The sequence below is a fragment of the Urocitellus parryii genome, chromosome 1, assembly GCF_045843805.1.
Source record: "Urocitellus parryii isolate mUroPar1 chromosome 1, mUroPar1.hap1, whole genome shotgun sequence".
Lineage (NCBI taxonomy): Eukaryota > Metazoa > Chordata > Mammalia > Rodentia > Sciuridae > Urocitellus > Urocitellus parryii.
Window position 1 is genome coordinate 58,675,459 of NC_135531.1, and position 25,482 is coordinate 58,700,940.

The following is a 25,482-nucleotide window of genomic DNA, read 5'->3' on the forward strand; positions in this document are numbered from 1 at the left end:
GGATGTAGCTCAGGGGTAAAATGCCCCTGGGTTTAATTCATAGAACTAAGGGGAAAAATGGGGAATTTAGCTTGGAGTTGGTGTGGTTGACTAGAATTTTCATAAGCTATGGCCATTCTCAGTAAAGCACAGCCACTGAACTTTTTAATAGACAAAATGTGACAAAAATGGCCAGAAGCAATGTGTCAGAGTATTCCCCAGAAAAGCTTCTCTAAAAACTTAAAGATTTGATTTCTGAAGTAAAAATATGATCTAGATATACAACTAATAACTTTAAGTAGGAAAAACAAAATCAGGATCTGAGTGAATTCTTCTTCCCTTTCCATCACATCTTCCTGGAAATGTTATAATTCTGATGAATTTAATAGTTTTGATTTATTTTCACTATTTATAAGGAGAGATTTATATGTGTGTGAAATGTGTGCTTTACTATGGTCCTGTAATGAATATTAAAATTACAGAGTGGAATAAGGAGATAAAAGACATTTATTGACACTGACCAAAACATATACAAATATTTCTGAAGAACAAAATAAAAATATTTCCTGGTTATTTTCTCACAGAGACCCATAGTATACAGAAAGCAAGATGTCCCATTTGTCCTCTATGGAAAAGACTATCTGGCAGCACATCTCATCAAGAGTGAGCCATTTCCGTCTTTAAAGAACTGAAGGGAAGTGTCCCTTCCAGTGAGTGTTAGTCATTGGTGCTCCAAGTGCCCCATGGACAGGCTAGCTGAAAGAGTTTTACTATTTGTATCAAAATGTCCAGGCGTAGGTGTCTGAGCTGGGCTGAAAGATGCTGCTGAACTGTGGCTTGAAACCCTACCAGTATCAGGACCAATAAAATATGTCACAGAGCATGTGGCTTAGGACCTAGGCATGTTCAGACTATGTCCCTGGCACAGTGGTCACCGAGTCAGAACAGGTACCCAAGCAGGACACATTGGTCGAATGGTAATAAAGACAGATCTCCACCTTTGATGTTCCAAAGAGAAATGAACACATACAAGCTAGCTGAGACAAAGCCCTCCCCATAGCCTCCCCTGCCTTCTTGGGCACTGAGGCCAGTCTTAATAAGCTACTGCTGTGACAATGAAAGTTTACCCCTTATGAATATTACTTTTTAAATCCAAGTTGCTTCATCCTGATCTTAAAGGACATTTCAAAACTCCGGATGACTGTGCAAAAAATGCGATGTGGAATTTTAAAGTCCAAACAATTTTAATATACTCTGCTTATTCAAGTTAGTTTCTCCTCCAGAAAGTTGAAAATAGGTGTGATAAGTTAAAGATTATACAAACAGAACTGTTTTCAATAACTTAATTATTAGACTCATGGAAAAAAAATCAACTTGCATGAAATGGTAAATATTCATAAAGCAATATGGGCACAATCATACACACAAGTCAGAAGTGACAGTGGTTTTGTCTGTTGCTTGTTTGAAAAAATAATGACACACAATTAGAGGTAAAAAATATTTTCTTCAGCTCCATTTCCAACTTCCCCATCTTGTCTGGCCATTGTCTGTAGATTTAAGTTTGCTTCTGCTATCAATGTCTGTGGCTGATGGTAGTGTGGATTTGTGTCCTGTGGGGTTGGGGACTCAGTTCGGGAAGTGTCCACATCTGAAACAGACAGATAGCACAGGTTACAGGACAGCCAGCTTGGGACACAAAGCACATGAAACTAGATCTCAAAGATTAGGAAGTCAGCCTCAGAATACCTCAAAGTTAAGGAATGACCTCAATATTCAAATCACAAAGTACAAGGGACTTCACTGGTATGGGCAAGGTGTGGGGAGAAAGAAGTCAAGGAACGAGGGAGACCCTCAGGCCTTACCATTGCGCAGATCTGTTAACACTACACAGAATCCATAGCAAGAGTAGACAGATTCTTGAAGAAAATCAAGCCAATATCAACTATGGCTGGGATTGAACACCCTACCCCACCCCCCGCCCTTTCTGGTTACCTAGCAACAGCAGGGCACTGCCCCTGCCCCTTTCTGGTAAAACCCTGTAATAGTGTGGTTTAAAGGGGAGATGCTTGATTTGAAGGAAGACACTTGCTGCAAACCATTTTCACTGCACTTCTTCCATTAACCATCCTCCCTGAGGCACAGCCATATGGCAATATTACAAATAACCAGCTTCTGTTGGAACCAAAAGTGGAGCAGGCATGGAAATCCAGGTGGGCAGGGAGGGTGAACTACCCTGAGACCCCTTAACCAGAGGCCATTCTAACTCTTGCCACATCTTATTCAAAGCATCTATTATCTGGATGGATATCATGCCTGTTAGCATTCTCATGACAAAAAAAAAAAATGCTTGTGATTTTTACCCTCCTGACACAGATCCTTGTTTGCTAGTAAAGGAGTCCACAAGGCTTAGCAGAAATGAACAGCAGACCTGTCCCCACAAGGATCTATCTTAGGGGAGGTGGTGGCCTTTGCTACCCATCATTTCTTTGATCACCAAATTTCCAATAGGAGGCTGAGTCGATGGAGTCGGGCCAAGCAGGGCCACAGGAAGTAGACACAGAACCCCCCAGAAGCAGTGCCAAAAGCTGAACTGCATGTCTGAGGGAGAGGAAAGGAAAGGAGGGAGGGAGGCTTCCCTCCACAGCATGCTCAAAGGCTTAGACCAGCCCTGGCCCTGACTCCACACTGACCTTTTACATTCCCACGGGCACAAAGAAAAAAAATCCACCTAAATGAGGTGACTTGATTCTCCTGCCCGATACCAAATCTTTACCTCAAATGCCAATAACTCAATAACAACAGGTAAAACAACTACAGAGGAGGTTTCTAACTGCCACCATTTATCCAGGACCCTCTCTGACTGCAGAAACTGTCCTCAGGCTAAACTCTAAGCAGGACATCACGCAGCTAGGAAGTTAGTCAGCTCTCCATTCAGAGGACCGTGACCTGTGAAGACATTTGCTTAGCAGTTCCGGAGTCTTAGGGTTCTCATTTCTCAGTGTGCCAGAAATGGCTTGTACATCTTTTCTGAGTTAAGAGAACCTGGATGTTTAATATTTGCCCTCCCCAAAGTTCTACATTTTTGAACCATCACTTACCAAAAAGGAAAAAAGAGAAAAAAATACAAAAGCAAAAGACATCACGAGCCTCTCAAAATTGACAACAGTTATTACAGAACTAGGAACCTTGTCCACTTAATCAGGCAAACACAAATATCCCCAACAGATTTCACTATCAGAGCATATCAATCTAGAATGATCCCCATCATTTTTACCCATTGGCAGACAGAGTATGCCTGTCGGTGGCCATGACACACATTCACACTCTCCATTTTTTCCTCCCGCCATTGAATGAAGCCATTCTAAATATAAAAAGTCCCAGTTAAACTGCTCAAGTTAATACCACACAACTTCAAAGGAAGAAAAAAACTCTCAAAACTTCTATGTAGCAGCGTGAGCAGACACCCAAGCTGTTCCAGTCACAGCCTTCTCTTCAAAAGAGAATCCAGCCAGGGCACAAGAAATATTACATTGAGAAGGAAAAATCATCTGTTGAACAAGGATCTGGGAGGTGACTGCTGACAAGTGTGACAATGCCAGGCACAAGGGAAGCCCTTAATCCATGTAAGTTTCCTTCCTCTGGAGGTGAAACATGTAGCAAAAGGTCCCGAATACTGATGGGCCTGAGAACCTAGGAAGTCCCTTTAATGGCTACAAGAGACTTGTCCAAAGAACAAGCCAGGGAACCAAATGCATAATAGAAAGTATTACCTTAAATTAAATTGCAGGCTTGAACTTAGGAAGATAGAAGACCAAGAAGGAATGGTGGGGTGGGGAAACTGTGTGTGTGTGTGTGTGTGTCTGTGTGTGTGTGTCTGAATGCAGAGAGTTAATCAGAATGCTTTCAAATTAGAACAAAAGTATAGTAGAAAACATTTCTAACAAGAGCTTGTTGAGCCCGATGGTAAAATGGCCCATGTTGTAATTTCAGATGTATTGCTGGATATTGTTGTGGTTGTGCGTCACCTGGACAGGAACTCAATTTCCTTCTCTGTGTCCCTTCTTGGTTTCTACCTGAACTATGCAGGCAAGGTCAGACAGTCTGTCTTTGAAATTGGAAACCATTCCATGATTTCTGGCTTTATTACTCCATTTCAACCCTGAAAGAACTCCAGCACAGCAATAGTGTGCTTCTCAGGGCCAGCCACCTTTTTCTACACATTTTACCCTAGAGAGTCCTCTCATCACATAGAACCCCAAGCTGAAAGAAACATTTGTGAAAATTAAACATTGCTGATCCCAAAAGCAGGATTCTTGGGGCGTAAAATTAATCATCCAATTCCATTTATGATCAAAATGCCTGTTAATAGGAGATAAAAATAGAATGGTTTATTTTTAATTAACAGAGAAGTATTAATTCAATCATAATTTTGGTCCACTAAAAATTGAATACTATTATAATGAAACAAAACTTCAGACTGCAAAGAACCAACACTGTCTCTCTTGACAGAACAGAACTAATTTGATCCTAACCATGTCTCTGGAAATGAAACAGAATGAGTATTATTACGTTTAAAATAAGGACAAATAGACTAACGCACATAAAAAAAAAAAAAAACCCAAAACCTGGCTATAGCAAGTGGAAAAGTAAAATCTTGTTTCAGGGATTTTTCTGCTTCATAGTGAGGGTTCTGTTCACAGACTAAAATTTCATCCTCCACAAGAAATTTCCACCCTCATATTTATGAGGACCACTGTGGGATCTAAGTTAGTCTCCTGATGCAGTTTTTAAAATTAAAGCTATTCACATTCTAGTTGGCATGGCTGCTTTCTCTTGGGGATACATGGGGCAAAAAAATACCCAAGCTGCCAAGGGACATGCATACGTAGAGGACTGATAATCAGGGACAATTCCCTAAGTCTCCTGATCTTTATCCCCTCTTGGAAGCCTGTTTGTTGACATTTGTATTTATCATCTTCAGACTTTGCTCACTCAGTATTGGAAATTCTAACTAACAGGGAAGAGAGTCAGTCACCCTCCCATCAGCTCATCATTATTATTTTGAGCCAACTCGATAATTGGCTGCTTTTAAAGACCAGTCTAAGACTCCATGTGTGAAATACAATTGTGTGTCATATTTAGAATGGATAAAGTTACCCCTAAACTATGAAGCAAATGAGATCTCCCAAACCACAAGGTGGAATAAAAAAAACCCTGGACAAGTCACATCCCCTCTGAACATCAGCTCATGAAGGATTGAACTGAAATCATCACGAAGGCCGCTCAAACTTGTCACATAGCATGTGAATTTTTACATGTGTGCTTTGGCACATTGATTTATCAAGTAACAAACTGAAGTTTAAAAAATGTGTTTTCCTACCCTTTTTTTCACTCAGGAAGTGCAATCAAATTCTACCTGAAGCTGCACTTAAAATAATGTTTTTATGGTGGCAGTCAGACATTTTTCCACCCCTCTATCTTTGGTTTTTCCAACATATTTGAGGCAAGCCCACACACAATCCTCAAAAGATTGAATTTGGAAGGCTAACTAATGAGTTGAAAATAACATCCACATTTAAAATCTACACTGGATCTCTCCTCTTGTTAAACCTCAGAGCAACTTTCATAAAGAACAAGTTTGTGAAAGCAGGAAAGGATCGTCTATAATGTAAAAATATTGAATTAATGTAGTCTTGGCCTTCTGAATAGAAACACATTTAAAATCACGATCATTTTCATTTTTAAATGAAAATTTTATTTAAACTCAAAATCACTGTGTAATTTTCATCATAAACATCAACTGCCAATGTCTGAATTTAGCCCAACAGTGTACCCAATGGCCAAGAACCCAGAAGTCCAGCACTAGAGCATGTTTAGTTTACTGTCAAAATCACTAATGATGCACCATTCAAGCCCCTCACGTCTCATCCCATTCCATCCTTTTCAACGGGGGTCACAGAACAGAACCTCATTCCTTCCCAGCCTTGGCTCTGCCCTTGTTTATTTTAATCAAGTGCTCTAACTTGTACTTCTCATGACTATATTCCTCATGCACATTCCTAAAATCAAAATTCACACTTTCCTAGAATAACTGTACCTCAAATACCCATGATTTTATTGTTAATGTTCCAACTCTGCAAAATAAGTTGTATTCCCTATTTAGTGATCGATTCATGCTTACACTCTGAAATACTGAAAAATCATTTCCTGATGGCATTACTGGCAATCACTGTTTTTTTCTCAGGAGCATTAATGAACAATATTTTCCATCTAGTGGAAAACTTTTATTGTAGAGAGCTTGAGGTATCTTCAGAGCAAAGGAAAATTGGTCTCTGTCCCTAATTTTGCTCAACTCAATTTTCCATAGACAGCCACAAACAGGATGTGAGCCTCTAGCATGAAAACCAATCTGGACTTGATATCTGAAGCAAAAAAAAAAAACAAACTAAATTAGCTTTATGATTTCCCCTTCTATTCCTCGTGTACCAATATTACACCTGAAATAAAATCATTGAAATGTGCTTTGGAGCATGTGTGTGTGAGTGTGTGTGTGTGTGTGTGTGTGTGTGTGTTATGTGCACATACAAATTTGTCAAAAAAGCAAATTGTGTTATAATTTTTTAAAGTTGTGACTGTGTCAGTTGGACTTTATTTCCTTCATAATTAACATATTTAGAATATTCTATATTGGTTATATAAGTAAGCTGAAAAGAAACAAAGAAATTGAAGCAATCAATACAAAGAAGATGAAATTATATTAACAAAAAAACAGTGAAACATATGAATCTGCCACCTGAACTTTGATGGCTCTCACATTCATCTTTCTCTCAAGAAGGTGCCATCGTTAAGTCACTATGACCTCAAAAGCAGCAAGTCCCAGGGGAACATTTTTCACCTTATCCTTGAAGCACATTTCAAAGTGTTCTTCTAAGCAGGATACCAATAAGCATTCATAACAAAAGAAAACAGTGATCAAATAAGTTGGTGAAACTCCAGGTAAGTCAAGCTTCTTATTTGACAATTGTTCAGAGCTTGAATAGGTTCATGTATATTAGAATCCCTCCGAGGAAGAAAACAGACACTATGAGGCATACCCCCCACTCAGGAAGCCTTTTCTCAATAGTGTACCTTATAGTATTGTGTTCCATACAACACCCTTTGGAGACCAGGTCATAGAGAACTATAAGTCCATTATAAACTAAGAGAAAACAAAAAAGTAAATAATTGATGCTAGAATAAATCAGGGGTGAAAAGTGGAAATAGGTGAAGTTTTCCAAATTTACAAGATCATAACCCTGAATATCATCATCAATGGCTGCTGAAACTATTAAGACAGAAGCTGATGGGAAACTTTATAACAGATCAGGCTGGCAACATCTGAACCCAGGGATCAATCTTAATATCGTAAAGAGAGGAACAGACATTGTGTGTCACATGATAGGATGCAATAGGAAATATACAATACTATCCATGGAGATATTTTCATGTCAGAAAAATAAAACTTGCATTGCATCCAATCTCTGTTCCCAACTACCAGTTTATAGGAACTAAGGAGCAGAAGAATATGTTAAATGAAACTGTGGGAATGCAACCAGAAAAGTCCAGAGTATGGAAATATTTTTAGACAAAAAAAAAAAAACAAAAAACAACCTGGTCTTTTCAACAAATGAACAATGTGGTCTTTTCTGTACATAAATTATAAGATTAAAGAAAAGAGAACATTAAAAGAGTCTTAAGAGAGATGGCAACCAAACACAATGTATGAAATTATTTGGATCCTAATTTAAAGAAGCCCAGGGGAAAAGGCATTTATGAAACTATCAAAGACAAGTACTGACAGCATGATTTTAAGTAGCAATTATCAATATCATTTTATATAATATTGTGAAGATGCTTAAAAAGCAAGTCATAACTTTTAGAGAAAGATACTGAAGTATTTTGGGGTGAAATTAAAGGATGCCCTGGGTTCATTTAAAGATAACTCAATATGAAAGATATGGAAAAGGACATCCATCCAAGACTGGCTGAAAGTTGGTGATTGTTAAGTTCAGTGTAGGTAGATGGGATTCATTAAATTATTCTTCTTTTGTATGTTTGAAATTTTCCATGATAACATTTTAAAATCAGTAGCCTTCCATACATTCGGACTATAATATTATAAAGGTTTCTCTGCTATTCCAACAATGTAGTTTCTATATATCTGATATAAATGGATACCGTGGCAATAAATGAGAGGCTTCCTTCTGATGCTGAACATGTTTGTATCAACTTTAATGCAACTATATAACAAGTCATTGGCAAGTGTGTCTATAGGCTTCTATCTATTTAGAAAGATATACAAATAGTGGATAAAATGAATATGGCTCATTTTAGTTTACAGCTACAATAAAAATGTTATTGATTCAGCTATAGTCCTTGCTCTTGCCTAGAAAATACAATAATAATACCTTCTAGGTGATTCCAAAAATAACTTATCCTGGTTTTATTTTTCCCTTAGCAATAAATTGATAAAGTTGTTTTGGAATTTTGGCCTTTAAAGTTTGAATTCATTTAAAATTTAAAAGTAACATTTAAGCCAGGTGCAGTGATGCAGCCCTGTAATCCCAGTGGCTTGGGAGGCTGAGGCAGGAGGATCACAGGTTCAAAGCCAGCCTCAGCAACTAAGTGAGACTGCAAGCAACCTAGTGAGACTCTGTCTCAAAATGAAAAAATAAAAAGAGTTGGGAATGTGGTTCAGTGGTTAAACACCCCTGGGTTCAATCGCTGGTACCAATAAATAAATAAATAAAGTAACATTTAAGAAATAAAGTAATATAGCTAGTTCCAACAATATATATTGTCAAATAAATGAATGAGTTGTGAATATTTGGCTCAAAAATTCTATCTACTGTGGTCAGACTCATAGGAAATCATTAACTTGGAATTCTTATGCTTAGAAAAGACCTTAAAATTTCATTTTGTTTGATCCTTGTTCTCTTAGCAGAATCAAACTGTAGCTGTAACAAAGCTAGAATTGCAAACAGGCTTCTCCCACTGAGATGCTACTATTATTCCATCTTGGGTAACCATATAGTGAACATCCATGTCCTTATTTGTCTACTGAGGCATGTGAACTAGGTGGCAGGCCTCAAATCTCCCCACAACACTGGATAACGTTCACAGCAGAGCACACAACCATATATTTGCTCAAATTATTGGGGGTCCCACACATAAAATAGGCCACAAATTATTAGTAATTCCTGAGCTACCAAGTACATCAGGATGTGAGTGAGAACTGCTTCTGTAAAGGCAAACCTGAATTTTCTCCAACTTAAAATGATACTGTGAAATGTCAGTAGTTTACAAACTTAAGCCTTTTTTCCATTATTTCTAATGTATTATTGAGGCTACTTTTCAAAACTGATCAAAACAGATGAAGGTTTATATATTTTGAACTGAAAAACTTTTAGATTTCTCAGAACACTAACGTGGCTTATGTTTTCAACATTTTCTCCTGTAAAGTCTCAATATTTACATTTATTTTTTAAGGTACTTCAAGGTGATCTATAAATATCCAGGCATGTGGAAAACCTTTAAAATGACCAAAAAAAAAATGCATTGAGTACTTGTTAAATTCCAGGCACTGTTCTACATGCACATATCTCTTGTACAAATGGTAGGTATGCTATGGAACCCGGCAGAGGAAGCCTAAAATAAACACAGAGACAAATCCAACTGGAAAAGTCCAGAACACAACTCAGGAATGTGGAAAGCAAAAGAAAATTTCCCCAAAATCATACTTATTATCTTCAAAGAAATATTTAAGAGAACTTTCAGCCACAAAACAAGATTCTGTAAAACACTGACCCCTAAGAAACAAGGAAAATGTCTTAGAAATTAAAATTATGGTAGTGATTTTTTTTTTTAATTGAAAGAACAGCAGGACGTTCAGGAGAAAATAAAGGGCTGGGGTTATGACTCAGTGGTAGAGTGTTTGCCTATCACATATGAGGTCCTGGGTTTGATTCTCAGCACCACATATAAATAAATAAAATAAAGGCCTATTGACAACTAATAAAAAAATGTTAAAAGAAAAAATATTTTTAAAAGGAGAAAATAAAATCTCCCACGAAACAGGACAAAAATGTGAGTAAATGTAAATAGGAGGAAAACAGAAAAATCAGAGGATTTAAGAGCTCCAACTTCCAACCAGATCAGTTCAAGGAAGGCACAACTGAAGAGAAAGAATTATTTCTTTGAAAGAAAATTCAAAGAAAAAGACTATTTCTCAGAACTTGAAGGAATATGCCTCCAAGTTAAAAGAGCCTAATGAATAACTGGTAAAAATAATTTTAACAAAAGATCACATAAAGACATGTTATAAAATTCAGATAATAGGAATAAAAAAGGACAGAAAAGCTCCCAGGGTGAAAATAGGTCACCAACAAAAGATCAGGAATCAGAACAGAATTAGATTTCTCAGCACAACCCTTGAAAGGAGAAGAAACAAACCCTTCAAAACTCTGAAAAGATTAAATTTTTTTTTCTAAAAAAATAGCAGTAAAGGAGTGTCATAGTAGCAAAAATAATTAAATGAGATTTTAAAAGGCATTTCAAGTAATCCAGAAAAAATTTACTTTCACTTCATCTCTTCTTAGGAAAAATCCTAGAGATATACTTTACACACACATACAACCCAATAAAGTGATGTCCCAGGAAGGAGGAAGCCTGGATGGAGAGCAAGAGGATTCAGCATGAGAGAGCCAAGAAGTGGCAGGTGACAAGGACAGAGCAGAAGTGGGGAGCAAGGTCATATTGGAACAGAAGTACAGAGGATACTAAAAGCAAAATTTCCATAAACAGAAATTGGGGAAATGATAGTCTCTTTAACAAATAGTTCTAGGAGAACTAGAAATCCATATTGGTAGATTAAAATTGAACCCCCATCTCTCACCCTGCACAAAACTTAACTCAAAGTGGATCAAAGACCTAGGCATTAGGGCTAGACCAGAAACCCTGTGCCTACTAGAAGAAAAAGTAGGCCCAACTCTTCATCATATTGGCTCAGGAACACACTTCCTCAATAGGATTCCTAAAGTACAAGCACTAAAATCAAGAATCAATAAATGGGATGGCATCAAACTAAAATGCTTCTTCACAGCAAAGGAAGCAATCAAGAATATGAACAGAAAGCCTAAAGAACCGGAGAAGATCTTTACCACCTGTATCTCAGATAGATTATTAACCTCCAGAATATACAAAGAACTCAAAAAACTGAACATATACACACACAAACAATAACAACAATAACTAAACCCACAAATAACCCAATCAATAAATGGGCAAAGGAACTAAACAGGCACTTCACTGAAAAGAAATATAAATGTCAAAATACGTGAAAAAAATGTTCAACATCTTTAGCAATTGGAGAAATGCAAATTAAAACTACACTAAGATTCTATCTCCAGTCAGAATGGCAATTATCAAGAATACAAGTAACAATAAATGTTGGTGAGGATGTGGGAAAAAAAGGTTCACTCATAAATTGCTGATAGGACTGCAAATTGGTTCAACCACTCTGGAAAGCAGTATGTAGATTAGAAAACTTGGAATGGAACCACCATTTGCCCCAGTTATCCCACTCATTGGCTTATAACCAAAGGACTTAAAATCAGCATACTACAGTGACGCAGCCACATCAATGTTTATAGAAGCTGAATTCACAATAGCTAAGCTATGGAATGAACCCAGGTGCTCTTCAACAGATGAATGGATCAAGAAAATGTGGTATATATAGACAATGAAGAATTACTCATTTTTAAAGAAGAATGAAATTATGGCATTTGCTGGTAAAGGGACGGAGCTATAGAATATCATGCAAAGTGAAATAAGCCAATCCCCCAAAACCAAAGGCCAAATGTTCTCTCTGATATGTGAATACTAACCCATAACAAGGAAGGATACGGAGGGGAAGCATAGGAGTTCATTGGATTAGACAAAGGAGAATGAAGGGAAGGGAAGGGAGATGGGAATAGGAAAGACAGTAGAATTAATCGAACATAACTTTCCTTATACTAATTTATGAATACTTGATCAGTGAGTGTGACTCCATGTCATGTTCAACCCACAAGAATGGAATCAAAACTGTAATGGGTTGCACCCCATGTGTTTATGTCAAAATACCTATAATTTTAAAAAATTCAAAAAAAAGCAAAATTTCCAGAAAAGAAAATAAAGCTGACAGATATTAGATGTATTGTGTGTAAAATAATATTGGTAAATTATCAAGAGAGATACAGGGGATTTGGAGGAAAATGGTGAGAAGTAGAAACAAAATATGCAAATGAATAATAAGGCAAATGGTTAAGTCTCAGAATACAGAAACAGCACTCCAAGGGTTTACTGCATTTGTGGTTGATTCTTCTCCATCTTGAAGGAGCCCACTGTGGAAGCAAGTGGTGTCCAACTGTAATCTCAGTAGGTCTGGTGGGTGCTGAGGCAGGAAGATTGTGAGTTCAAAGCCAGCCTCAGCAACATATCGAGGCCCTAAGCAACTCAGTGAGACACTCTCTCCAAATAAAATACAAAAAGGGATGGGGATTGAGGCCAGTGGTTAAGCACCCCTGGGCTCTATTCTGGTACACATCCTCCCACCGCCCCCCAAAAAGGAAAGAATAAAAAGTTCGCTTCTCTCAAATGTCCCTTTCCAATTTTAAAGTGTGCAGATATAATTATAAATATTATTTCAAAAATTCAAAAATATTTTCTCAGTATAACTCAGAGTGGGCAGTTTGGGGATTTCAAAATCTACTATGACTTAGGGGAAAAAGAGAAAAAAAAATGTATATAAACAGAGAATTCCCAGAAGAGGAGCCTAAAAAGCCAATCCTGAAACTATGAAATAGAACTACATCTCATTGCTAATCAGAAAAGAATCAATGGAAAGAATGAGTTACCATTTCATACCCATTATACTGGCAAAAGAATTAGAAACTGAACAATGATAAGTGTTGAGGCAGGTATGGAGAAGCTGGAACACTCACACATTACCGTAGATAGTAACAGTGTGCAATAACTTTAGAAATCAGTCCACCTGGCAAAGCTGTAGGTATCCTATCCTTACCATTTGTAGGTGAACTCTCATCCCTGTGCTCTGGAGACACACACTGAAATGTGATGCAGCATAGTCTGTAATGGGAAAACCCTGGAAACCTCCTACTTGCTCATCACTAGGGTAATAAACAGGCTTATTCATAAATTGAATAAGGTAGCAATTTTATGAACATTTTGTGCTACATGTATAAGTGAAAAAGCAAGTTGCAAATATACACATAAATAATATGATTACATAAATATTAAAAACAAAAAACATGAGATATTGGTGATGGGGCTGCAATAGCATAAAATATACTGTGGGCTGATATATACCAATTTTAGGATATTGGTTAACTCTGAGTGGTGGGGGGAAGGACAAGATAATGGGAGGGTCCTTAGCCATATCAGTAATACATTATTTCTTAAAAAGAAAAAGATATTGGAAGCAAATGTGGCAAAATGTAAACAGTTGTTAAATATATGATGAGTAGATATTTTCTATAATTTTTGAATTTTTTCATAATTAAACTTTTTTTATTACTAGATACATTAAACTAGAAAGAAAAAAAGTGTAATATGTGGGCTTTATTTGGGTCTGGAGTCCAAAAAAAAAACAAACTGGAAAGATACACACAGGTGACATTGATGAAACAATTGGAAATTTAAACATATGACTATATTTTGACATTATGGAATTATTGTTAATTTTTTTCCTAGGTGTGACAATGGTTTTAAAATGAATGCCTTATCTTTGGGAGATATCTATTGAAATGTTTTTATGGGTGAATTAGTATTTATAGATGATTTTTAGAATTTACTTCAAAATAATATACAGGATGTAGGGAGTGGGAATTTAGATGAAACACAACTTGCCATTATTTTTTTAAATGGACACAATACCTTTATTTTACTTATTATTATTATTTTTAAGGTGGTGCTGAGGATCGAACCCACAGCCTCACATGTGCTAGGTAAGCACTCTACCACTGAGCTACAAACCCAGTTCTGTGGCCATTAGTTTTTAAAGGGGTGATGGGTAGAAGAGTGATTGCTTGAGTCCTCTATTAATTTTGTATATATTTTAAATTGTCCATATTCAATTAGACAATAAATATCCATTTTTTAAACGATGGAAACAAATTAAAATATTCAGATCTTGGAGTCCCGGTGAAGAAGCAAGGACACTCTCTTAGGTGGTATGCTGAATTAAATGACAGGGAGCCGCAGGACAGGGTAGTACTGTCGTGGCATGAAATTTCTTTTAAGGATACAGAGATCATGGACTACTAAGGATCCCAGCAAAAGAGCCTCTGGCTTTCTGGAAACTGCTGCCAGCATGACCCTCCCCATTCAGGAAGAATCACGCCTCTCCTTTTGCTGTGAGAAGAATCCAATTCATTTCTCTGCCAGCTGAATAAGGCAGGAAGTCAACATAGGAATTTCAATGCTGCATTTACTTCTCGCTGGTTCAGTAGAGGGGAAAACAGCTGTTAAAATTCTTACACATGCAAGAAGCGGTGCTTTCCTTTAATCCAGAAAGCAGCAAGCATTTAAATCAAACACACCCAAGCTAATTAGTTCTACCTGCTTCTTAATAATTATGTTATTACTAGACTTAAAAAAATTGGCCTCCAATTTTTTTTGTTTTAACAGACTACTCATGAGTGTTTTTGTTTTTCTTCATCCACTGTAAAATTATGAGATCTAAAGAACTTACAGGCCTATTCTGTTTTGAGACATTGGTATTTACAATTCTTGGTACAACACGAATCTTTTTTCAAATGAGAAACATTAATTTTGTAATTCTCATTTGGTTGAAATAACATTTGCTAAGAAACCAAATTCTGAAATATCTTTTCCAATTACAGCCTTGAGTTTCTGCTGCTCAAAAATAATTACAACTTAAAAGTACAACATAATATATTGAAGATATGTTTTGTTCAATGAAGACTTCACACCCTTGGACGTTCTTTTTAAATTTATGCTATCAGAGGAAAGATGACATTTCTGGAAATTAAACATTTTTAGGAATTGTACAATTAGAAAAGTAGACAGTTTATGGAAAAGAGGTAAATTTAGAATTTTAAACTACTGAAACCACAATCAAAAGAGAACATATGTACTGTTCTATTCCTTGGGGCAATCTCTCCCTAAAGGAAGTGATTTTAAATTGTCTTGTAAATACAAATGTCATATGGAGTTCCTCTAGCCATTAGTATTTGTGCTTCTTGACATGTGACCGATGACAAACATCCAAGTCTAAAGAAAGCTAGCTAATTTCCCTTTAACCCATTTTGTCCCACACTCCCAGATGTGAAACACTATAAAAACTTAAATTATGCAATGAATATACCACTTATGGCAACTTTGAAATAATTATTATGTTTGCAGAATTGAAAACTTGGGGCTTAATGGGTCCATCATCTGGCAGGGGATATAAATCCCCTATTTGTTCTCTAGCTGCCTTATTTTAATCGGAGCTTGTTTTTCTATTGGCGAGGATGTGGGGAAAAGGGTACACTTGTACACTGCTGGTGGGACTGCAAAATGGTGAGGCCAATTTGGAAAGCAGTATGGAGATTCCTGGGAAAGCTGGGAATGGATCCACCATTTGACCCAGCTATCGCCCTTCTCGGACTATTCCCTGAGGACCTTAAAAGAGCGCACTATAGGGATACGGCCACAGCAATGATTATAGCAGCACAATTCACAATAGCTAGACTGTGGAACCAACCTAGATGCCCTTCAATAGATGAATGGATAAAAAAAATGTGGCATCTAAACACAACGGAGTATTATGCAGCACTAAGAAATGACAAAATCATTGAATTTGCAGGGAAATGGATGGCATTAGAGCAGATTATGCTAAATGAAGTTAGCCAAGCCCTAAAAAACAAATGCCAAATGTCTTCTTTGATATAAAGAGAGCCACTAAGAACAGAACAGGAAGGAAGAGCATGAGGAAAAGACTAACAGTAAACAAAGACTAATGGGGGGAGAGAAAGGGAGAGAGAAGGGAAAGCATATGGAAATGGTAGGAGACCTTCAATGATACACAAAATTATAAGAGGATATGAGGGGCAATGGGGAGGGGGGAAAAAGGGAGAGAATTGAACAACAGCAGAGGAGGTAGAGAGGGAAGATGGGAGGGGAGGGGAGGGGAGTGGGGACAGTAGGGGATAGGAAAGGTAGCAGAATACAACAGTCACTAATATGCCATTATGTAAAAATGTGAGTATGTAACAGATGTGATTCTGCAATCTGTATTTGGGGTAAAAAAGGGAGTTCAAAACCCAATTCAGTCAAATGTATGAAAGATGATATATCATGAGCTCTGTAATGTTTTGAACAATCAATAAAAAAAAATGTAAAAAAAAAAAAAAGATTAGACCAATGGGAAAAAAAAAAAAAAACAACTCTTCTCAAGAAGAAGCCCAACCTTACCATACAATGTTACTTTTCTCTAGTGGAAAATCATGAGCAGGATCCAAGACCAAAGATCATGTAGAGTGGCCTCAGTTACTCCCTTGGTGAGCAACAGCCCTTGCTCCTCCAGGCTGCTGAGGCCACTAAGCATGTGATCTGCCTATTACCTTGCAGAGTGGTAAGTTCGGTAGGTAAGATATTCTGCTAAATAGCTATTGGAAGTGGACATGACTTCTGAGACCCTCCAGAAAAGGAGAGCTTCCAGATAATGGTAGCCAAGACAGATTTCAGAGAGGAGAAAGCATCTGAACTGTGTCTTGAAGGCTCCCCAGGATGTCCACAGGAGGAGGTGGCCTGTGGGAGGGCTTACAGGCAGTGTCCACCACCATTGCAAAGGGGATGTCATCATGGAAAGAGAATTGTCAAGTTTGGTTGAATCTGGGTTTGTGTTGGTGAACCAAGTGGGGGAGGGCCCAGAATGAGAATATTATGGGATCTTAAATTTAGGAGGCTTTTTAAAGCGTGGCTGCTACTAGTAATCAGGATAATTCTATGGCTCTGTGTCAACTGCATCCTTGGCTATCCAGCACACCCTGCCAAACTGAAACGAGAAAGCCTGACCCAAGAGCAGGTTGAGAAGGGAGCAGTGTTCCCTGTTTTCTGCCTGCCGATAATGAACCCACATTTAGCCAGGAAACTTCCTTCCCCTTGAATGAACAAAGCATTTAGGCTTTGTCAAAGTATTTCAGAATTAAAACTGGTTTGAGCTTCTTACCCATTCATTCTTCAACACACTCCAAGTGTCCAGCGTGTGCCCTGCACTGGGCTGGGCTCCAGGGAAACTAAGTTGAAAGAGACCTGCTCCCATCACCCAGGATAGAGTCAGTACAGTCACTTTGAAATCTGTTCCACAGCTTCTTAAGAGTTAAACAGGTACCTATTCTAGCAGTAATTATACTCCTGGGTATTTATCCAAGAGAAATGAAAACATAATTCAGAAAAATCCATGTAGGAGAATGCTCTTTGCAGTTTTATTCATAATAGCGAAAACCAAAAACCAATCCAGGTGTCCACCAACACAAGGGGTAAGCAACAGTGGCATATTCCTCATCGGAAGAGTATCCAGTAATAAATACAAGGAAACCAGCCCAGGAGTCAAGCCATGACATGGATGCATCTCAAAAATAACATGCTGAGGGGCTGGGGATGTGGCTCAAGCGGTAGCGCGCTCGCCTAGCATGCGTGCGGCCCGGGTTCGATTCTCAGCTGCACCACATACCAACAAAAAGATGTTGTGTCCGCCGAGAACTAAGAAAATAAATAAATGTTAAAATTCTCTCTCTCTCTCTCTCTCTCTCTCTGTCCCCCCCTCTCTCTCACTCTCTCTTTAAAAAAAAAAAAATAACATGCTGAGTGAACAAAGCTGACACAAAAAGGTATGGGTGGTCTGATTCCATTTTAGAATAAACAAAATTAGCCTGTGGTGATGGAAAGCAGAGGATAGGTTGCTGCTGGAGTTGGAGGCTGATTGGAAAGGAGTATAAGGGGTGCAGACATGTTCTGTGCCTTGATGTTCTTTCTTCCCAACTGATTGGACCACAGACTTAATAGCTGAGCATTTCAGCCTCTGTAAATTACACCTTGATTCATGAAGTAAGCTGTAGAAAACACTGCAGAGTCCAGAGGAGACACAAGTGAGAAAACAGTGCATAAGGTAATAAAGGTATCTCCTGGTTCCACAGGACCACACGGGAGAGGCTCCTGGCCCTGTGTGAGAGGATCTGGAGAGGCTCAGCTAGAAAATGACCCAGAGCTATTCCTGAAATAGGATTAAGAGGTGACAAGGTCAGGAATAAAGGGTAGGGGAGAGGATATTCTGAGGAAATATTCAGAAAAAAACAGATGAACAAAAGGTATAAGGGCCTGGTCTTTCACACACTGAAAGGATATCCCACAGCAGGACCTCAGGGTAAGAAGGAGGGAAGAGAACAAGATGAGGCTGAGAGACTGGAGGCCAGAGTCTGCCTCCAGGCCCATGCTTCATCAGGGATGACCAACTTCCAGCACAAGGAGAGTTTGAATAAGTTCCCCAAAGTGGACCCAACAAAGCCCTAAAAGGAGCAGACACCAACCCTGTCCATAGGCCCCCATGCTGGCCTAGGGGCTAAACAAAGCTCTATCTGAAATCTGTTGTGTTAAATTTGGGTTTCAAAATACAACCATGTGATAAATCATGCTGGGATATGTCACTTGGATTTCAACTTGTTCCCAAGGGAGAAAAAATGTTCTTGAAGGGTGTGCCCCATGCAATGAGTTAATTTCAACATCCATTGACATCAGTCTTTTCCACAGTGTGTTTCAAAAAACAGTAGGTCCTGTAAGAGGCTGGGATGGGGAGGAGGATGCTGTGGTTAAAAAAGGTTTGGGAAATGCTACTTTTGGAGAGTCTCAGAGCATATGATCATAATGAAAGTGTGGAAAAAGTCCTACAGTCCTCAAAACAGCATTTCCCAGTCTTATTTGATCATGAGAACTTTTTAAGTCATATAATAATTAATAACAACCAGTGAATTGTGGAACATTTGGGCGGATGTGACAACTTAGATAATATGCAAATAAGGCACAAGAAGTCTTTCTGGCCACACAAGCAACCACATTGGAAAGAGTCCAGTGGCCCAAGTGACCAAACACACTTCCTAATAACTACTCCTTTCTTACCCCAAGATATAATAGTGATCAGTAATGACAATAAATGTTTATTAAGGGATCACACAATTCTAAGAGTTGTCTATGATCTTCACACTACCTGCAAAGTAGACACCATCAGAAATTCAATTTTAAAGATGAGGACATTAAGATACGTCATAAGTTAAACAAGTGCTATATTTTTCACAGATAATAAATGACAGAGTTGGGATCTGAACCCACATGTAATTCCCAAGCCCTCCATCTGAATCACAGTGCCAGTCTCCCATCTCCATAGTCCAGTGTTACCCAAGAGCATTCTTCCACACGTCCATCTGTCCATTCATTCAAATCCCTCACATAAAAAGTGAAGTACTGATAAATGCACATAAGTTCACTATATTGGAAAAATGGGTTTTTAAACTATTTTTGCTGAAATTTGAATGCAGGGGTGGGGGCCATTCTTTGTTTTCTCATCTTTGATTGGCAGGGAAGAGCTACTTTCCTCACAGGAACATGTCTGGTCTGATTTGGCTCGTGGTCATTCTGATCAAAAATGAGCAAAAACCTAAGCAGATTTCAACCCTAGAGTTTTTTCTGGGTCAATGTTGACTCATTTGTTTAATCAAGCCCTTTTTGAAACACATTTTCTGGAATTTTCCTGAACCCCATCTTCTCCATGTTACCCAAAGTTCTCTCAAAAAAAATCCTGAAAATAATAATCATAACCAGGAGTACTATAAGTTTGTTTGAGAAACTAAATGTTTTACCTTTAAGCCTACCTTGGTTTGCAAAAAGAATTTAGCTGTGTTCCTCTCCTACCACTGTGTGGGGGTGGGGAGGGCACTGGATATCTTAAGTAGTAGGCAAGAGATCGAATCTGACATGCATGTCAGTCATATCTCTATCTGTCTTCATCTGTTATCTGACAAATATACAGAGGAAGTACTTAAATTTACTGGCAGCATCACTCAGGAAAAAAAATCTTTCTATGTTCTGACCAGAACCTACGATAACTTGCACAAGTAGGGGACTTTTAATGTGATTTTTTTCCCCCAGTATTTTGTTTGCTCCCAGCTCGCACAGAATAGGTTCTGGCTTCCCCCTCTGTGTTCATTAAGGTGAACAATTTATAACCAGCTCAGAGCAGAGGGAACTCATAAGGACAAATTTAGCATCTGTTTTTTCATAATCCTTAACCTCAGATTGCGTGTTCAGCATAAAATAACTAAAAGAATTTTTTTTAAATACCAAATGATGTAGGTAATTGAGTGAAGTACCCTAAACTGCCAAACAACCCCCTATAGGACCACAGCATTCTACTTTCAAGGTGGGTATGGCTCCAGTGGTCTGTCCCAAGGGAGACACCAATAAGCAACTATACTTTCTCATATTGGAGTCTGAATGCAAAATGTGGCCGCACTACCACATGCTGACTAACAGACCATCACATTTTGGTCAAAATGTTCATTATGTTCTCCCCCTCCTACACCCACTCTAGGAACTGATGAAAAGTAATTTGCATATGTAAAACTTTGTGAGTATATTTTAAGGCTCTTGCTGAACAGAAGCATCAAGCATCTAAAAATATAGGATGAGTTCTGCTTGTGTCTATTATGCCAATCCAGACAAACCAACAGGAAATCAAAAATAGTACAACTTTTTGGTAGGAATAAATTCTTCAAGAGCCAGAAGTTTAACCTACTCACTGGAAGTAAAAGAGCTTGGAAAAAATCTTCCATTTCTTTAAAGAGAGTTCACTTTTAATCAGACAGAATGCATGTTAAGCTTTTGTATTCTTGGTACAAGAACATTCCAAAAACAGAACCATAGGAAAATGAACAAAGGCAACAATATAATATATGTACATCCAAGGGTTTAAACTTATTCAATTTTATAAATCAAATTGCTCCATATTTTCAATGCTCAAATTAGAAAATAAAATTCATCATAAAAGTTAACTGCAAGGGCACTTCTGAAATGACAAGAATACAAGCTTAAGATTCTGAACATGCAGATTCCAGAAGCTCTTGGCAAAGCCAAGTATGCAAAGTCTTCCTGACTTCTAATATCTCACTATCCCATCTTCTACCATCTGCCTGTAGCACATGTCAGTGTATTTCCAGGATGGAAACATGCTTCCTTTCTGAATCATTCCTACCAGGACTCCCCAAAACATGGCCTCCTGCAGTTGGACATAACTGCCCTCAATTCACAGGAAAACACTAAACCATAACCTTCTTTCAGTAATCCAGAAGAATCAAGAATTCCCCCCTGCCTAAGTGATCGCTGTCTAAATTTTATGCATTTTAAGATTTATGGATTCCTATACTGAGAGCCCAGTAAAGGTCAAGCTGTCTCTGAGAAGTGGGGACTTCAAAAGTCAGAATCCACAAGAAAATATTGAGGCTTTGGAGGACACATTAGAAAACAGAACATAAAAACCACCCCCTCATTTGGGTTTCCCATGAAGAGGTCTCTGAGCATGTAATTCCTGTTCTTTGTTTCTGGTGGATTTATGGGACTCTGAGAGGGCAATGCCCTTAATGCAGCATTACAACATTCTGCATGATTAATTGATTGCAAATCGCTGCACAGGGTGCCAAGATCACTGGTAGGAAGCAGGTCATTAAATAAAATTAAAACTCTGCCAATGCTTTGCTTGTAAATGTTTCTTCCAAAGCCTTACAGCATCATTGCTAAGAAAACAATAATGACTTCAATTCACCAGAGAAGCAGAGTCTCCTATATTTTTACTGGATGATCCATATAATCTATATTTAATACAAATATCCAACATGCTGTGTTTTAGGAAGAAAGAGATGTAGGGTAATAAAGTCTGCACAAAGAGAGCTGTGGAAAAAGAGTCACCACGAAAACAATTAGATCTTAAATAGCCTCACTGTGCAATTGCTCCTATCCCTCATAATTTGAGCTGTTGCAGTCTGTCTTCCCTTCAGTAATTCTTCAAATCAAGTATTAACATTGCATATTCAGTTGAAAAAAAATACCTTCTCCAAAAAGAGAATGGATACTCTGGTCCCTTACCCAAGGAAATTCAATAGTGATTTATTGTAGCAAATTAGCATCTCCATAGATCAAAACTAAGGCACAGCCTTATTATCTGGCCCAAGATCTGATTAGAACAATTACTCCTCCCCAGCCAGTTGTGTCTCAGAAGTGACAGGCTAGTAACATAAGTGTGTTTCAGTCCATTAGTCTGGGGTAAAGCAAAGGAATATATTTCCGAAGATACCACCACACTTAATTTTAAGACTGTTGTAATAAATATGTGTTGTTTCAGGCAATATTCTAAGGCTGACACATAGAATGCCATGCCAGAGAAATTGGTTCACATTTTAGGAGTGTATTTAAATAAACAAATACTAATTGTTTTGCCTGGGGAGATACATTGGACTGTTAAATAGGATTTAGCAGAAGAAAAAGAGTTTAAGAAAGTGTTTCACTGATGTCAAGCTAGCCACCCATGCTTAATTTACTGGTGTTCCAGATACTTTGTTTAAAAAAAAAATGCCAATGGGCTGGGGATGTGGCTCAGCGGTAGCGCGCTCGCCTGGCATGCGTGCGGCCCGGGTTTGATCCTCAGCACCACATACAAACAAAGATGTTGTGTCCGCTGAAAACTAAAAAATAAATATTAAAAATTCTTTCTCTCTCTCTCACTCTCTCTTTTAAAAAATGCCAATGAATAGATAAACTGACTAATTGTTATCGATATAACAATTACATGGTAAATCATTTATGTGTTCACTTCTTACAAGGACAGCAATGGATTCATTTCTACAAGTTTAGGTTAACATAAAGCATTTTATGAAAAACACATTTTAACTTGTTTTCATTTGCTACACATGACCATATGGGAGCTATATGTATAATGTTCTAAATGGAAAACTTACTCATATAAAAGAGATGCTCTCTAAAGTTCTAGGAGGAATTCTTACTCTAATAGTATTGGATGTCAGTAAACAAATTTATATCATTAGTGGAGAGGAGGGAAAAAAAGTCTGTAATTTTTCAAGTCTGCTACCAAGAATTCAGAAAGATGTTAAAGGGCAGGGATGTTGCAGGTACCTACACATTCTATTTCTTTAAAGAGGATTCAATTTGAATCAGATGGAATATAACGTGCACCCATTTGATGAAAAGTTTTAAAACAGTCATTCCCATTAGCCATCCTAAGGCAAGAACCCTGCCCACCCAGCCTGCATCAACCACTACCACATCCCGTAGCTCTGATATCTCTTTTCAACTTCTTACAATGTGTGGCTCAAGCTCACAGTTGCTTTCATTTCTGCTAAACAATGTAGCCTCGACTCCTTCATTAATTTCATAAATATTTATCAGTTGTGCATTATATGCCAAACACTGCACTTGGTGCCTGCGATAGAGCAATTAACAAAGAAGATGCGTACAATACTCCACCCCCATGCAGCTTACTCTCTAGTGGGACAGACAGACATTATATAAATTGTTGCACACCTAATTAATTCAAATTATAAGTGCTAATAAGAGCTGCTTCCTGGTGATTCTGAAGTTTGATTTTTATCAGTTTTTCGAGCACTATCAAGGACAAATTATTCCAGGATAATCCAACTCAGAGAGATTAAGGTCATAAACCAGAATGGATTTTTACAATTTAAAGCAAGAAACGGTTTACCTCATCCAACTCCTGTTGGATGCATTTGACATTTTCTGTCTGACAGTCAGAGGGCTTGCTCCAGAACTGAAATATGATTAGAAGTTTTGCTGGAGGTATATTTATAGGAAGCAACCAACAAGGGTTGGGTGGTTTAGATATGAAAGTTCTCCATTCTAATTTGAGAAGTTCAGTCTTGTTGCAGAATGTCTTACATTTGGGTATTTACACCTGGCTATAAAAATATTTGGTAAAAATTGTTCTACCACAGGTAGGAAGAAAGGGAAGAAAACACTGGGCTTTCAGGACTTCCTCCCTGGGTCAATTCTGGTGATGCACTATAAATGTCCCCAAATGAGACTAATACAGAAAAATAGTCACCCCTTCTATTCTACTTCTTCCCATTCTGAGTAAAAAGAAAAAAAAAATCTCTAATGTACAGCTAATTTTTATCACATTTTAAGCCATTAGCTTTCTAGTGACATTTAGAAGACACATTCATTTTATTAGTAGGCTACCTCTGGATGTCCATTAAAATAAATTGTTTTCAGAATGTAGGAATGAAACTGATGTTCACTGGCTCCCCAGGACATGCAAGGCCTTTTCCTTAATCCTATCAACATGTCCCTGCCTTTGGTGGAAACTAAGAGATCACACAGCAGTACAAGATTCAGGATCTGAACTGAGGTTCTGGAACATCAAGCCCAACAACCCAGGTTGACAGTACAGAGACACATGGACATTCATCATGCTGGATGCTTCAAAATCACCGAAGAAGAATGTTAGATACACAAGGTTGCAGGCTCCAGACAAACCCTAATTCATATCAGATCTCTAAACAGAGGAAGCTGTGCTTTTATTGCAAGCTGCAGGAAACTCTGATATATGTTCAGTTGCAGTAATCAGGTTTCTAGCAAAAAAAAATCCCATTCATGTGTCTTACTTCTCATTAGCTTCAGAGTTAGAGCCTGCCCCAACACTGTCATAGAGAATGGGAGTTTGGAAGAATGATTCTCCAAGTTTCAACCACTGGGCTTAAACTTCATCAAATACACTTAACTATCTATCTGAATTCATGTGTTCACTGAACAGAGTGAAAGAAAAGTTGCCTTATTTGGAAAAAAAAGACAGTAATCATGATCTCAGGAGATCATTATAAAGAGCAAATGAGATCATGAATTCAGATGTGTTTTTCAATGGCATGAAGTGCCATATAATATCACATTATTAATTCTTCTGAAGGGGAGTTAATTTGGATGAACATTTCAATCTAGTGGGAGTATTTCATCTACCCTCAACTTAAGCAGAAGGGGGTTAAGTTTGGAAACCAACTTCTGGTGTTGGCAAACTACATTCACCTGTTTTTATAAATAAGTTTAGTTGGAACATAGCTGAGCACATTTTTTTTTTTTTTTTGGTACTGCAGTTTGAACCAGGGGCACTTTACACTGAGCTATTTATTTTTTGAGTCAGGATCTTACTACATTGCTTAGGGCCTCAATGAGTTGCTGAGGCTGACCTGAAACTTGTGATCCTCCTGTCTCAGCCTCTAGACTTGCTGAAATTACAGGCATGCGCCACCACGCCTGGCTAGCACACTCTTTATGTATTGCCTATGGCTGTATTCAAGTCACAACGTCAGTGTTGAAGAGCTGCCACAA

The 25,482-nt window shown here is 38.0% G+C and overlaps 1 protein-coding gene across 1 annotated transcript in view; it reads right to left on the reverse strand.

The window, feature by feature from the left end:
- Positions 1-499: 499 nt before the first annotated feature.
- The window catches only part of Arhgef28 (Rho guanine nucleotide exchange factor 28), a 248,065-nt gene continuing 223,082 nt past the window's right edge, over positions 500-25,482 (reverse strand). The window contains exon 35 of the mRNA XM_077795966.1: positions 500-1,627. Coding sequence (XP_077652092.1) covers positions 1,464-1,627 — 164 coding nt within the window. The 3' untranslated portion in view covers positions 500-1,463. The remainder of the gene's footprint in view (positions 1,628-25,482) is intronic.